The sequence below is a fragment of the Lichenostomus cassidix genome, chromosome 1 (genome assembly GCF_008360975.1).
Source record: "Lichenostomus cassidix isolate B80296 chromosome 1, HeHo_3.0, whole genome shotgun sequence".
In the NCBI taxonomy this organism is placed as follows: Eukaryota; Metazoa; Chordata; class Aves; order Passeriformes; family Meliphagidae; genus Lichenostomus; species Lichenostomus cassidix.
This window is the reverse complement of record NC_139479.1, coordinates 7,949,903-7,964,961: the sequence shown is the minus strand read 5'-3', so window position 1 is coordinate 7,964,961 and position 15,059 is coordinate 7,949,903. Positions and strand designations below refer to the sequence as shown.

Here is a 15,059-nt window from a genome sequence, read left to right as displayed (position 1 = left end):
CACATATCAAAACACTATTTACGTCCTTAAAATATTCCTCAGGGGCAAAGGCTGGATGTATTTTGCATATTATACAAGTGTTTCCTGAAAGAAAAAGGAAAAACTTGCAAGAATTAATTATTGTTATGATTATTAACTTTGGGCATATAAAACACTGTCTAAAGAGCATGTTCTCTCCTTTTTGTTTCAATCACCACAAACTTACATCGAACTGACAGCTGCATAAATAAATCCTGTGCTTCTGGAAATCAGTAAATTTATTAAAATATATGTAAATGTATGGATTAAATGGAACTTTCAGGAGGTCAGGCACACATTTGATCATCCATATGCATACATATATATATCTACATACACATGTATCTTTGTCTTTAAATATACACATATATGTCTCAGTGCACATACATGTGTATCTGTGTTTGCAGGATGCACTAACAGCAATTCAGTTTAGATCATACATGTATATCTAGACATTTATGTATCAGAGTTTGACCACTGTCCATCTATGTATACACTGAGAAATTAATAACTGTATTTTTTTATCTTTATATTTTTAGAAATACACAGATTCTAAAACTTTCAAAATACACAATATAAATACACCAAGGTACCAGAGTACTTTAATGCCAAAAGTGTTATGCCAGAAAACATAAAGTTTTCTGAGAATTTCGAAACAGAAAATTTGATACAGAATGAGTATCTTTAACTTCTTTTCAGGGGCCATGAGAAGGAGAATTTCTGGCTCCAGGGGTTGGTTACACCTTTGAAGAGCACAAACTCCACCTAGTGATAGATTCAGTGGTGAAATTCTAGAAAACCAACAATTCTAAAGCACAATCTCAGTTGCATGGCAGGACTATAAAAATGAGAAATAAAGACTTAAGTTGATACATTTAATCTCTGGGAAAGTAAGAAAAAAACCAGGGAAAGATGTACTATAAATGTTTCCAGAGCTTTTTACTACTTATCAGTTTATGAAAACATTTCAGTAATAAAACATCTTTGCATTTTTATCATAAGAATTGTGAACTTGTTAAAAACACTATAAATTAATACACATGCACATGTAAATTGTTTCATTTGTTTAATTTTTTTTATTAAAAATGAAGGCATATAAAAAAGACATTGGAATCGATTAGTTTGTTCCTGTTTCTTGTTGAGCAAAGTGTATGGACAAGATAAATGTACAAGTCCCTGAAACTGCTCAGACATACAGCAGTTTACAGTCCATTACATAAACTTCTGTAGCATTAGATTTCAGGGTAATTCCCATTTTAAAATAATATTTCTCACTAAATTAGTTCTCCTTTAAAAAAAGAAAATGTCCTTACAGTAACAATTTCTGTGACCAATCTCCCCCTTAAAAATTATTAAAGCTTATTTAAATTAATGAGGGCATAATTTACTTTATTCCTCTTTTTCCACTTTACTCTTCTCTACAGCATCCAAGTAGAACAGAAACCACATGTGCAGAAAAATAAGAAAATATGTAAATATAATGGAGGAAAAACCCCTCATGTAAGGTTCACTGCAGAATGCAGGAGGAGCCCAAAGAAAAATAAAAGAAACAAAAGGATCCAAATTAACTCTGGCAAAGGATGACCCAACCATCCAGGTTTTTAGTGATGATTATTGTAGCACAGATGAGTCTCTGTGAAAAATCTGGGCACCTGCCATACTTACAAGGACAAAGCATTCAGGTGAACCAACTCCTAGGACAAAATCAACTCAGGACACTTCTGACCATATTATATAAAATTTAAGCAACTCTGAAACTAGGAAAAAAATGAAGGAAGAACTGGAAAGCAACCAGCCTGGTTGGGCCAACTTTTACCAGTTCATTGGGTGATCAGGGATGGCTTTGGGGTCACCAACCACCAGGGACCAGCAAAGAGACCTCCAGGACAGAAGAACACATGTGAAGGGGAGGGAAAATATGCTCATGATCTCAGGGAAATGATTTATCATATGCATGTTTTTTCTGGGAAAATCAATGACTGTGTATGTAAAAGATAGTATATAAACAGGAGCATTTTCTGCACTCAGCCTGCATGACTTTTTGGAGATCTCCCCTCGTGCATCTGACTGAATAAAGAACTCCTGCTTCTTAATTCTACATTGGTGTTAAGCAGTTTTTATTCGTATTGATTTTTGGCTCCTCCTGCTAAGTCTCCATCTGAAGAAAAGCCAGGCTGCCTGAGAGAAACATGAATATTTACCCCGTAATGATCAGTCTGTCATACCACTGTATGCCACAGTAACTCTGGTTGCATTATTTTCCTGTAAGAAAAGCTTCACTCATCAAGGTGTGGACGTTCACAGAATACAGGATTAGAATCCAAGTGAAACAAGAGTGAGGGTGTCCAGTTTTCACTGGGCCTGATTCAGTGAGGAGAGAGGCTCATCAGCTTATGCCAGTTTCAGCAGGAGGGAAGGTTTTCAGCACCTCCCAGAAATTAAAGCTTTCTCCTTGTCCCAGTTTGGCAGGATACTTCTAGTCTTACACTGCTCTTAGGCACTGTTTCCACTGGGAGTGCTGCCATACATGAAATTAGGCACATAAGTTAACTTCTTCCATGATGGCCTACATGTTAACTCGAGAGTTTTACTGCTGTTTTTCTAAGTCAAAACAGAAAGAAACACACATATTTCCAAGTAACTGAGTACCCTCAATATCCTTAACTAGGTTGTTGAACCAAATAATATCTTACATCGAAAATTATAATTTTGCAAGAGTATCATGCTGATAGTGGTACTCTGTAGACTGAAACAGAATAAAATTATTTAGCAGAAAAAACATAAAATGCCTGTATTCAACTTTTCACATAAAAACCTCCATATTTTGCTTTAGAACACCAACAGGTGAGGCCACAGAACTGCAGAAAGGTGCTGATAAGCATAAAATTTTGAATTATTAAAATTACCAATAAATACTAAGAAAAACATCTGCCTATTTAAAATTACAGCAATCAAATCAATCAAAAAAAGCAGCCATCAACATCTCGAGTCATAACTGTTTTCAAGTAAAAATTGCACTATGTGCTTTAGGACTGTCACATTCTTACATATTCTAACAGTGTTAGAGCAATATACATGTGTTAACTTTCATCCTTTTGTCCTGGGTAGTCACAGTTTCACTGGAATTCTCCAGTGTATGATTCTGATTTTCATCCTTACTGTCTTCACCAGATAAATCTTCCTTTTCTGTTTCTTCACTCTGCAATGGCTTTTCAGATGTGTCTTCCTTACTGCTACATACATTCTTCTGGCCTGTCAGTGGCTTTCGCTTAAACAGAGAAAACTGAAGTGAAAAAAACAGGTGAATTGTATGACTGAAACAGTTGGCAGTGAAATTCAAGATAAAAAAGCACAAATCCCTTTGTATATACCAAGGTCAAATGAGGTTGGCAAATTTTTCCTTGGTAAAATAAATATTTTTTTTTCAAAACAAAATGACTAAAAAATGTTAACAAGAAACATTTGTGATATTTGAAATGTGAGCAAAGTAGCACATGGGAAAAGTTGAAGTAATTGCATTATCTCATTTCTATTACTTGAACAATTTTAAGTTATTTTACCAAAAATTAAAATCAAGTCTTAAGCAGAAGGAAGAGGTCCCTCAACAGTTAAATTATCTATGCAGATCATGTAAATTGAGGTATGTGCTTTGGTAACTGCCCACTGCCTTCTTCGTAACTGGCAAAGCTAGAAAGAAACATCAGGCCACGAACCTTTTTTCTCCCCACAGTTCCTCCAGTTTTTTGGTCATCAGTGTTCTCTGAAGAATTGTTCACAGTGTGATTGTCAGTGCTTTCTTTCTCTACAATAATAGAAATGTTTATATTAATTTCCTTCAGATTCATGCAAATCAGAAAACCAGAAAAAAAATTGTTCTTCGAATTATTTTTGAAGTAGAAGTCACTAAATAAAACTTAAAAAACAATCAGAATTTTCAGTTTAACTTGATGCCCAGCCTGACAAGACTATTTTTATTTTTTAATCTCTCCATATGATGCCCTGATCTCCAGATGCTTAATTTTCAAAAACAGAAGACTTATGACAGTGACAATGTATAAAATATTTTTACATGACGTTCAGTTTCCTCTTGCTGACAGAAGACCATGTCTTGCACACTCATTTGAAAGTATATTCTAATTTGGGAAAGCTGACTTTTAGGGCAGGAGTTACGGTTCAGCATGAATTTTATTCCATAGAAACAATTCTGGGAAAGGAAAAACTTTCCATCTCAGTTGGTGTTCCTGTGTTTAAATTTTCCTATACTCCCTGTAAGAATCATATAAATTTAGAACTTAATATCAAAACTTCCAGATCACTGGATAATGGAAAAATATTTAAGCATCCCTCCTGTACAAGCTATTTCCATTATAACATTGAAAATAAATGGCATAGCTTCTTCATTATAAAGGCTGTGGTCTGTTTTATACCACACTTTTCTTTCAAGAGAACCATTCTAGGTTATTCCAAAATTTCTAAAATAAAATAAGTCCTACACATAAAGGGCACCCAACTTCATGTTCCTCAGCTTCTCTAAAGGAACATACAATTCACATAAACTGCCATCAAAACTACAAGGAGCATCTAGACTTACATCTTCAGCATCCTGAACAGTGTTCAGTAATTACCACATTTCAACTAAAATAATCTCTTTGAATGAGGAAATATCAGCTGAAAAAGATGAGGAAGAATTCTGAGAAGCTTCTTGGTTGAAGTGAGGCACAGGGCACCTAAAGAAGTTGCCTGAGAGATAATAAAATTACCATGACTTTGGCAGTGCACAACCAGAACTGCTTTAGTAAGATTCAGTCCTGCTAAGAGAAGGTCCTTCTCGTGGACTTCCTCCAATACATAACTGGGAAAAGTATTTATTTCTTTCAAGTCATTAACAATTAATAATGGGGGTTTGCCTCTCAAATTTCACAGCCTCTCAAGAACTGCTTTACCAACAAGAACTGTGTTGTCCAGTATTTTTATAATATTGTTTAGTAAAGTTTTATCTGTCTTTAGAATGTCCAGTTCTTAGGAATTGCATTCTTACCCTGCTGAATGATGGTCTCTTTCTGAGTAGTCTCCTCTGTCTATAGACCAAAATAAAAAACAAAAAACAAAAACAAAACCCTCTTTCAAAATTGTTTTAAAAAATATGTTTAACTATTAACACCTACATGGGTTCCTCCCTCTACAAAAACCACCCCAAACAACAACTTTGCATTTACAGGATAGCTACACCTATATTCAAACTGAAGTTAGTTATAGAACCAAATTCTTTGAGATCAGTAACTTAATAGGATGAAATACTTTTTACCTCTCCAGTTTCCACAGTGCTACCACTGCTTTTCTCTCCCTCAGGTGTTTTACTATGCTTCTCTTTTTCATTTTGTTCCTCTTTTTTCTCTGTTCCTTCTCCTGCTTCATCTCCTTCTGTTTCTTCTCCTTCTGCTTCTTCTATTTCTTCTTCTTCTTCTTCTTCTTCTTCTGTTTCTTCTTCTTCATCCTCATCATCTATCTCTTCATCTCCAGACAAGTTTTGTTCCTTTGACAAAATTTCCAACACATAATTTTGAAACTCAAGCTGTACAATGATCAGAATCCTCATCCTACACCAATTCATCACACATCAGAATTTGACTAAGAACAAGAAAACTCAAAAGGAAATGTTCTAAAGGAGTATATAGAATAAGAACAGACACAGGAGACCTCAACCAAGGTTTGCTAATTCTAATATATTTTTAAAAAATTGTTCTCCAGGGAACATTAGGAGTGCAGGTGACTTTTATGTTTTGCCAACATGTGCCTCCTTAAAGAAAAAACAATGAAAACAAGCTTTTTTTGGAAAGAAAATATTTCTTTTAAATGTTTGAAATATGCATAATTGACACATGCAGTAGTAATTCCAACACCAAAAAAATAATTCAAATTTATTTCCCAAGAAAATTAATGAAGAAATACCAGATACAATCTTTTGATTCATATGATTCAATACAGGCATTATAATTTGAATTTATTTTCAGCCTAAGATAAAACTTCAATATAGTAAAATAAAATGGCCAAGGGCATTGTAAAATAAATATTTAAAGGCACAAATGTTCTTTTTGTAAAATGTGTGCAAAAATGAACCAATTATATCCTTCTTACTCCCTTCAATCAGATTGCCATTATTATGCCAGTGTGTACTTACAACAGCATAAAATACCATAATTAAATAAGAAACAGTCTCCTTTCTATTGCAGAAATAAAAGGGCCTAATCCAAGAGCTTCCAAGGTCAGATCAAGTGAGGTCTCATCCCTGCCCAGAAGGAGAACATTTCTGCAGCCAATGTCACAATGGTCACTGGTAGGAAGTATCTGCACACTCTTTTGGAAGTGTGGGAGAGCAATGAGTCTTACACTGAACATCTTCCTACATCTGTTTCCAAATGTTGTCTCCTAACTTTTGTTTTCCTTACTCCCTCTGACTTCTTTGGATTTTTGCCTGTTGTTCTCCACATTAGAAGGTAACTTGCTGGTCAGGAGGAGACCACCAGTGAATGTTTGTAGAGGTTGGAGCACAGAGATCTTTGGTGGAACTCCTTTGCTAAGCATGACTGAGATATCCCAGGAATCTCAGACATCCTTACATGGGACTCATGGAGACCTGCATCATTCTGGCCCCCAGCTCACAGCCTGCAGCACCTCAAATCACACTAGATTAATGTGTTTCAGCAACTGAACCATGCTCCTCATCCAAAATACCAAAGGTGGAGGAGAGAGACACTCCTTTTACTCCAAGGAAGACACCTACTGCTGTTTAACTCGACAGCTTCCCAGACTGACCCTGTTTGCATTTACTTCATTGGCAGCTTTTCACAGGTGGCTCTGGCTGTCACCTCAACTCCTAAAATAGCACATTTTGCATCATAACTCTGATTGCACAGTTCTATTATTGTTACTTCTGCTTCCCCATTTATATAAGTTTTGGAGATTTTACCAATGGTAGTGAATGATCTGAGAATGTCATACTACAGATATGCTTTTACTTTGAAACATGAATCATCTGACCATTAAAGCTTATACCTGAAGAATTTAATAATCTAAAAATCTAGGCTACTAATTAAAGCACATATATGTGCATATATATGTACATGTTATATGCATATATTACATACACATATAATATCTTCATTATTCTCTTTCACCATGCTTTAGGGGGTTTATTTTCTTATTTTACTCTAAATTCTTTTTCCATAGAAAGATAGTACTGTAAGAATACCTTCAATACCTCTAAAGTTGAGACACAGAAGCTGACTCAGCCAAGGTCACACACAGAAAGTCAAAAGCAGCAGAGAGCATGCAAGTGAAATATTTGAAACTGGTTTCAATTAAGCTTGAGGTTCCAGTTTCTTCAAGGACAAAACAGTGGTCTGTACTATGAAACAGCCTTAAACATTTTTTACCTCTAGCATAAAAAATCAGTACATCAGAACAGCAGTCTAGAAAATACAACCTTGCAGACTTAACACACTATACAGATTTTTGTAGAGTTGTTTTCTTTGCTTTATTTTTTTCATGCATTTTTTTCTCGTTTTCCTCTAAATCCACACCTTCATCTCCTTGGTGGCACTGGTTTTGGCATAAGTATTGCCTTAGTGGGTATAACTCAGTGGGTATGACTGTCTTTTGCTAAAAAGGCTGCAGCTGGCCTTGCTTTGAGCAGATTAATACAGAATAAAGATATTTCTTTTCAGAATGCTCTGTGAAAATGTAGTCATGTCTATAGGAGAGAGGGGGAAAAAAATTCACTTTATTCTGTATTGTTGTCCCACCTGGTATCATGCTCTGGCTAAAAGACACTGAAGACTGGGACATATCTCATGGTAGATCTTGCTAAAATGACAGCTGCAAACTAGGTTTCTCTATATTTCTGTAACTACTTCATTGTGGACCCCTTCTGCTTGGTTAATGGAAACAGCTCTGGCAGATGGGCAGTTTCTTATTAGCATTTCAGAAGTGAAGGTTTATGGTATCTTCCCACCTCTCCTCAAGAAGTCAAAATAATGTTTGCCACCACTGTTTTTTGTTTCCAGGGAAAAAAACTCAAAGCCACTGATGAGACAAATTCAGTTGCAGATCTTTTAAAAATCTGGTGAAAACTTAGTGATGAAGAGAAAGCTGCAATTACTATGTGTACTACTTGAAGTGCAGAGTTCTGGGAAGCTCTGGTTTACAGAGATGTTTCTGTTTTCAGTTGCCTTGGAAACTATTAAAAATCCACAGAGAAGGTTATTAAATTGAGTTGAAAATGAGGTAGGTAGCTACGTGTTTCTTCCTGTGTGGTGTTCTGCCAAGCAGCTATAAACCAGCAATTGTTTAGCAGAGTTTTTAATCATTCAAAGAACAGATTTCTCTTATTACCTGCCAAGCTCACCAGCTTGAGATGCACAAAAGCATTGCCCTGGCCCTCTTACATGTCTACAGGACAAGTGATTGGTATAAATACCCTATGTAGCATAAAACCTATATGTAGTTTACAACCTATATACCTATGAAGTGGAAGACTCTGAGTAGATGTGTATTTGGTCTAAGGAGGTTGGGCAATGGGCATAATGCTTCATGTGGGACTGAACAGTGCTCCCTTTATAGAGCAATGGAAAAGACAAATACAAACCACATTTCTACAGTCAATCTTCCTGCTTTGATGCAGGACTGAGAGGAATTGGTAGAGGAATCATATCCTATGCTAGCTGTCATGCTGCTCTCCAAAAGCTTAGTGCACATCAATGTCACTCCTGAGCTATCCATGCTGGGAAAATGCACTGGGTTAACATTTTACTAAAACAGCATTGAAAGTAACAATATCAACCACAATCTTACATACAGATGAGAGAAAAAAACCCCAAACCAAGCAACTCAGTCTACCCTTAGTGGGTTGGAGGTACATGGATGGGTAGGCATGCAACATTTTCTTGATGTTTATCAGGATGTCAAGGTATCTGATGTGAAGTCACTGGAAGTAATGCCTGACAAAACTCTTAGCAAAGCTAAGATTCACACCTTGTAGTTTCTTACCAAGCAGTTACAGAGACAGCTTAACACCTTAAAATGCACATAGTGCTAGGCACTTGTCATCAGGTATTTGAACTGGCTTTCATTTTGTAGCTATTAATATAGAAAAGTTATTAGCTCAGCAACTCTAAGCCTTAGAGAAATATCCTTCACTTTAATGATTATTAAAGAAAGCTGTCCAGTCTAAAGGCTGACAAAATTCAAAGACATGAGCACTCAAAGGAGAGATTTAGCAGCTTATCCTTCCACTTACAAGCAATAAGGCAGCCAAACTAGGCTTTCCTTGTATATTGTCACAGAGACAAGCAGAAAAGCTCAGCTAAATACACTCAGAAGAATTTCCAGTAAAAAGCTGAGCTTGCCACCATAACTTGTCTAGAAGTTAACATCTAGGCTTCTGCTAGGTTACATTGGTTTCCTAATTACACAATTTTATGTTAAGACCACTTAACATGGAATACCCGATACTTATTACACTCCGTTAATGCTGCTGCTGCTGCTGCGAGTATCCTGGAGTAACTAAGGCAAAGCTGCACTTGTAATTTCAGGCACACTGTGCAGACACTGGAAACCTGTTCTGTGTCAGGCAGGAGTTTCCACTGCTAAATGTCAAAAATTAAGCTTTAAAGATAGCTATGCCTTCTCATAAAGGTGATGGAAGAAAACATATTGAAGTGGCAGCTGCCATGTAGTGATACACTGATAACCCTGGGATGAGATGACTAATTACCACAACAGTGCACTCCAACAGGATGGCATCACTCTGGGATAAAATAGTGAATACACAGCTAAAACTTATGTTGGTAGAGACTGACTGAACAGACTCATTTTACTTTAAGTTTTTTTCTGCCCATGCTTTGCTTCCCAGCATATTTTATTTACTAACAGCCAAACACAATGACCCACAAGTCTCTACAGACCCAGGCACTTTTGTCACAGGCTGGCAGTGCACATACTTTGCATTAAGAGGATTAATCAGATTACATTTATTAACCAAGGCTTCAGGTGTCATCCTGAGACTGCACACTGACATTTATTATACAGAGTAGCCAGTAATTTTTGAGGGCATGATTTTAAAGATTATTTCACAGTTAGCTTTGGTATAATTATTCTGTGATTCACCAGCTTGCTGCTGTAGGTACATGGATAAAGATATATCTCTGCATTCCTCTTTGAATAACTACTTACCAGTGTATAAAAGGGTAATGTAAAACTACTTTCTGAAGAAATATTTGTACTTTCAGTTTTTCACTACAAATTTAGTTATCTAAAGGTTTTTTCTCTGAGCAACTCAGAACAAATTTTTTGTTTATTCTCCAAGATAAATCTTCTGAATTAGCTCAGGTGTGCTACAGCTTTCATATACAAAACTGGTACCTTCTCATAAGGTTTTCTTCTCAAAGTTTTCTTTCTTTGGAGAGTAAATAAAAAACATAAATTTCCAAGCAAAAAGGCAAAGAAAAAAAAAACTTCCATAGACTTTTAAGGTGTTTTGTGAAAACATAAAACAAGTTAGAGACTGTTTACATCAAGTATAATCTCTTATGAGGTATTTTACACAGTAACATAAATATCCTCCAATATTCAGTCACTCAGAAACAACATACCAGTAAAGCTCCTAGGTACATAAACAAAACAGGATGAATATAATGAGCACCTCCAAATCAGAAAATGGTAGTGTTATCTGAAAAACTTACTGTGTCTCTGGAAGATATTATGCTACATAAAATGAATTCTTAATGCTAACAGACACAGAGAAAAAAAATTACTCTGGGAATATTGGCCCACACTTGGATGCAGATTGTGCATATTTTCCAAATCCTTATAGAAAAAGTTTTACTGTCTGGAGTTTGTCATGCAGCCCCCACATATTTGCAAGTGAATGAGGACAGTCACTACTTTCTGCTTTTATTGTGCACATGGCTTAGAATACTGCATGTACCTCCCAAATCCTGTGCTTTTTATTGAAATCCTGCTATTGAAATCCTGCCTTGATCATGCTGGTTTTTATTCAGTGCTTTGCTAAAAATACTGGCAAAGGCATATTTTCCAAAGCACCAGAGCAGGCAAGCAAGTTCTTTAAGATTCTCTGACTCTGTACATTCCTCAAAGGTTTGCTCCATAAGTCACAGCTAAAACCTCCACAGCCTGCAACACTGGCTGTCAGGGGAGAGCCCTCATTTCAAAATACCCTGATGTAAAAGTGGCAACTTTTACACCACCATCACTAAACTGTAAACTCATTCTCATTTATAGATTTTTCAAGGCACACCCAACTCAGTAATGCAAGTGCCACAGCTTCCCTGTGGAATTGTTCTTCACGCCAGCATTTGTGGAAGTTCTCCCTCAGCCTCCCAAGGCTGGCTTTAAAGCAGAGCTGGACTTCTTTCTGTACACTTGATACAGGACAAATTCAGGTTTGCTTTGTGCTTTTTCTCCTCACAGATGATAATGAAGTGCCTAGTAAAAGAGGTTACATTTTGCTGCAGTTCTGCTGCTGTGTTCGTAATTATGAAAGTTGTCTTGCGCCTTGGATAGATGCTGGATAGAATAAAAGTGAAGTATTTTATACTTCCTGTAAGAAAGCCAGGCTCTGCCAGGGTTTCTCACAATCCCATGTTCCTTTTAGGTTGGTATTTATTGTTCACTTTCCAGTTGAACAGCACAGCACAGGCTCTTGAACTAACATTGGTACACAGGGAGTTTGAAATATTACTCTTCAATACTACTGCAATCTCTATCCTTACAGAAAAGATACAGATAATAGTAAGTTTAATATTAAATTCTTTCTAGGGTTACCTTTGTTCCTCTCTCACACACTCTCCATATGACAGCACAAATACTTTACATTTCACAGAAAGTAGTCATGACAAATTATGACATTCTAAACCCTAAAGGCTGAACCTGGGACATTCCAGCAGATTACCCTGTAAACCACCACAGAGAGAAAGAGTAATTTCTGATTTTTCAATGCTGGAGAAATAAGAAAACCAGAATGGTAAATATCTTTACACTAGACATTTCAGGGCTCTGATAAGAATTATGTTCATAACTAAGCATGGAGTTTTGAGATAACAGTATTAATATTTGTTTAAATTATTACTGCATGAGGTTCCCCAGCAGAAAACCAACGGGCACTATCATAAATCCTTAAAAAAAGAGAGTGATTAAGTGTACTTGCTTCCTCCTTTGGCAATAGAAAAATAAAACCTCTGTTGCTCTCGGCAATGCAATTTTCTGATGCCAAAGCTGTCTCTCAAAAATCTTTTCAGTATGCAAAAAGTTAACCTCTTCTGTCTCCATTAAAACATGAACAACTCTATAAAAATATTACAGTGAGTGACTTCAGATCCCAAACACTCTCAGAACTTCAGAGGACAATACTGTGGGTTTGCCACTTGTGCAAGAAAAGTATTCTCTCAGTTGCTGATAGAATGCCACAGTACAAAACACTGTCACTTCTACAACTAGAAATTGGTTGAAAAATTACCCTTTTACATTTACTTTGCTTTTTTTTTGGCCTTGTTACAGATCTGAAGATTCTGCCATTTTGGAGTTCGACTCTCTTTCCCTTAATGTTATATGAGAGATAAGATCTAGAAGGTAGCATCATCTTGGGAGAAAGTAAGCTGAAATTTATCATTAAGGATGGATAAAGGTCAGAAAAACTAGGAGGGAAAAAGCCCTAAGAGCAATGAAAACAAAAACTGGATGTCCTCTTCTGCATGATTCTGAAAGGCCCTGTTCTAAAGAATATCCATGTAATTATCCAGAGAGGAAACTGGAACAAAAGATGATGAGTGAAACCCAGACGTTTTATGTAGTTTGGAGAAGGACATTTTTGCTATTCAGCATCAATTATGCTAAGAAACCTATTATCTGAATAAATGGTTTGATATGTTCAGCTATAATGGAGAAACTTACCTGCTGAGATTTTGCAGGCATAAGAGAAGAGCTGTGCTCCAGGATATTCCAAAGTCACCCAGAGCACTCTCAGCTCCAACCAGAGCTGTGAGGCAGGAGCAGACCTGGACCCAACCCTCTGAAGGTGCCACAGGTGCTTATATTTGATGCCTGCTGTAAAAGGCAGCAAGTGCTCTGTAACTCTGTGAATGTGTCTGTGAGATTGTGCAGGGGGATTAAAACTCCTGAGATGAGCTGCAGGGGGTGATGAGGAATTCACAGGTGCTTATGAACACGTTATGGATGTCCAGTGTTTGCTGTCCCCTGCTGTGGTGCTGCTCTTGTATTAAACATGTAGCTGGCTGATTGCTGATTAACTGCAATTAATAAATCAATAAACCACTTATTCTTGACTTAAACCACAGAGCTGAACGGTTTTTCCAAGTGACAATCATTAGGGAATAAATCATGAAGAGGGAAGAAATGCTTTTCTTTCTAATATGAGAATACAAAGACAATCAAATGATGGTACCAAAAGACAGATGCAAATAAAAAAGAGGAGTTGCTTCTCCAAACAATGTGTAAAGAAATCTCAGAATTATTTTCCAAAACATGTCCAGGATACTAAACAGGTAAAAAATTGATGGAAAGAAATTCATGTGAAGAATATAGATGTTAAATGTAATACATATACTTGCTGAACCACAAATTATTGAATATGCTGAATGGATTCATTTTACTGAATGATCACAGGGCAGAAGTAACACTACATGTTTGTGCTAATATTCTAACTTTTTTCTTCCCAGGCACTCACCAGTACCCACTGGTAGAAAAAAGATGGATAGATCTTTGGTCTGGTGTTGTTTTCTCTCTCTACTGCAGGATTTTTTTTCTCTGTTAAAAACCAGTTCAGGACTATTTCTGCCATGTTGCTTCAGTACTGCATATAAATCTTTTTGTATGCCATAATAAATACCGAGGATATACTGAATTTTCACAAAACCACAAGTAGCAAACTTTATAAACCAGTATGAGTCAAACTAAATAAAATTCCACTCGTTAGGCTAATGGAGTTCCAAAGTCCCCTCAAAGCCCAGAAACATTGGCACAGAGCACAATTTATGTAACGAGTCTGTGGAAAACCCTTGGAAGTGCTGGAGAAAAGCTCTGCTTTTCCCCTACCACAGGAATGATCCACAAAACTACATAAATCAGTTCTCAAATCAATGAATTTTCATCCAGACAAAACAAAGAAGAGGAGATGCCCATAAGTTGGCTTCCTTCACTCTCTTTGGAGAGCTTTATGCTATCAGCATATGTTAAGAGAAAAACAACAAATGGTCCCCATTTGCCTAAGAATTTGTATTAAATGCTGCAACCAAACAGTAAATGAAGGGCCATTTCTTTGTGGAATTGGAAATCACTTGCTTTAAAATGCTCTCACTTTTTTTTTCTCTCTCTCTCTCTAGGAAATATTTTTCACTAGAAATAACAGGGTTGTTCCTTTTTTCACAGCACAGTTTTCTTCCAAAGATGAATTCTAGAATCACAAAGAAGTAGATGTCATATCCAAGAAATCCAGTTTTAGGCCTATAAAAATACTTTTCACTTTTACTCCAAGTTTAATCATGATAACATCTTAATCTTTCCTAAGAAAGATAAAATAACACATCATAGCTCCACTTAGTTTCAAAAGGAAGTATTTTCACAGCAGTTCAGTGATAACACAGCACTTTGGCAAAATATCTGATGACTCCACTGTTAGAGAGAGCTGATTTCTTGGGAAGGGCATTTAAACAGATAAAATACTCTCTAACAGAATATGGGGATTCTTACTCTGTTCCAAACATGCTGATGTCAAGACAATGTGCTCCAGAGAATTCCAAAGTTTGAAACAAATTTCATAGGGACAAAATACAGTCACTGGGCTAACTTTCTGCTGTAGTTAGGCACAGCATATTACTGAAGTGATCTTACCTTCAAATGCAGTATATGGAAGGGGTGAGGAAGGCATGAAGAATGGACCTGGACTAGAATTTACTAGCAAACTACTAATCTACTACAGGCTTTTTAGAAAATAAATTCTGGAGACATCA

At 36.4% G+C, this 15,059-nt stretch overlaps 1 protein-coding gene across 2 annotated transcripts; it reads right to left on the bottom strand.

Annotated features, from left to right (window-relative positions):
* Nucleotides 1-879: 879 nt before the first annotated feature.
* Nucleotides 880-13,444, bottom strand: LOC146444164 (uncharacterized). 2 transcript variants are annotated; one of them, XM_085049228.1, is made up of 5 exons: nucleotides 12,985-13,444; nucleotides 5,324-5,551; nucleotides 5,057-5,096; nucleotides 3,732-3,820; nucleotides 880-3,301 (listed from the first exon to the last, which is right to left on the bottom strand). In XM_085049228.1, the coding sequence occupies exons 1-5, from the start codon at nucleotides 13,003-13,005 to the stop codon at nucleotides 3,080-3,082; spliced, it is 600 nt and encodes a 199-aa protein (XP_084905354.1). In that variant the 5' UTR covers nucleotides 13,006-13,444; the 3' UTR covers nucleotides 880-3,079. The 2 variants fall into 2 exon arrangements, with proteins under 2 accessions (XP_084905354.1, XP_084905351.1); XM_085049225.1 differs by lacking the exon at nucleotides 12,985-13,444 and having other exon boundaries at nucleotides 5,324-5,984.
* Nucleotides 13,445-15,059: the final 1,615 nt, after the last annotated feature.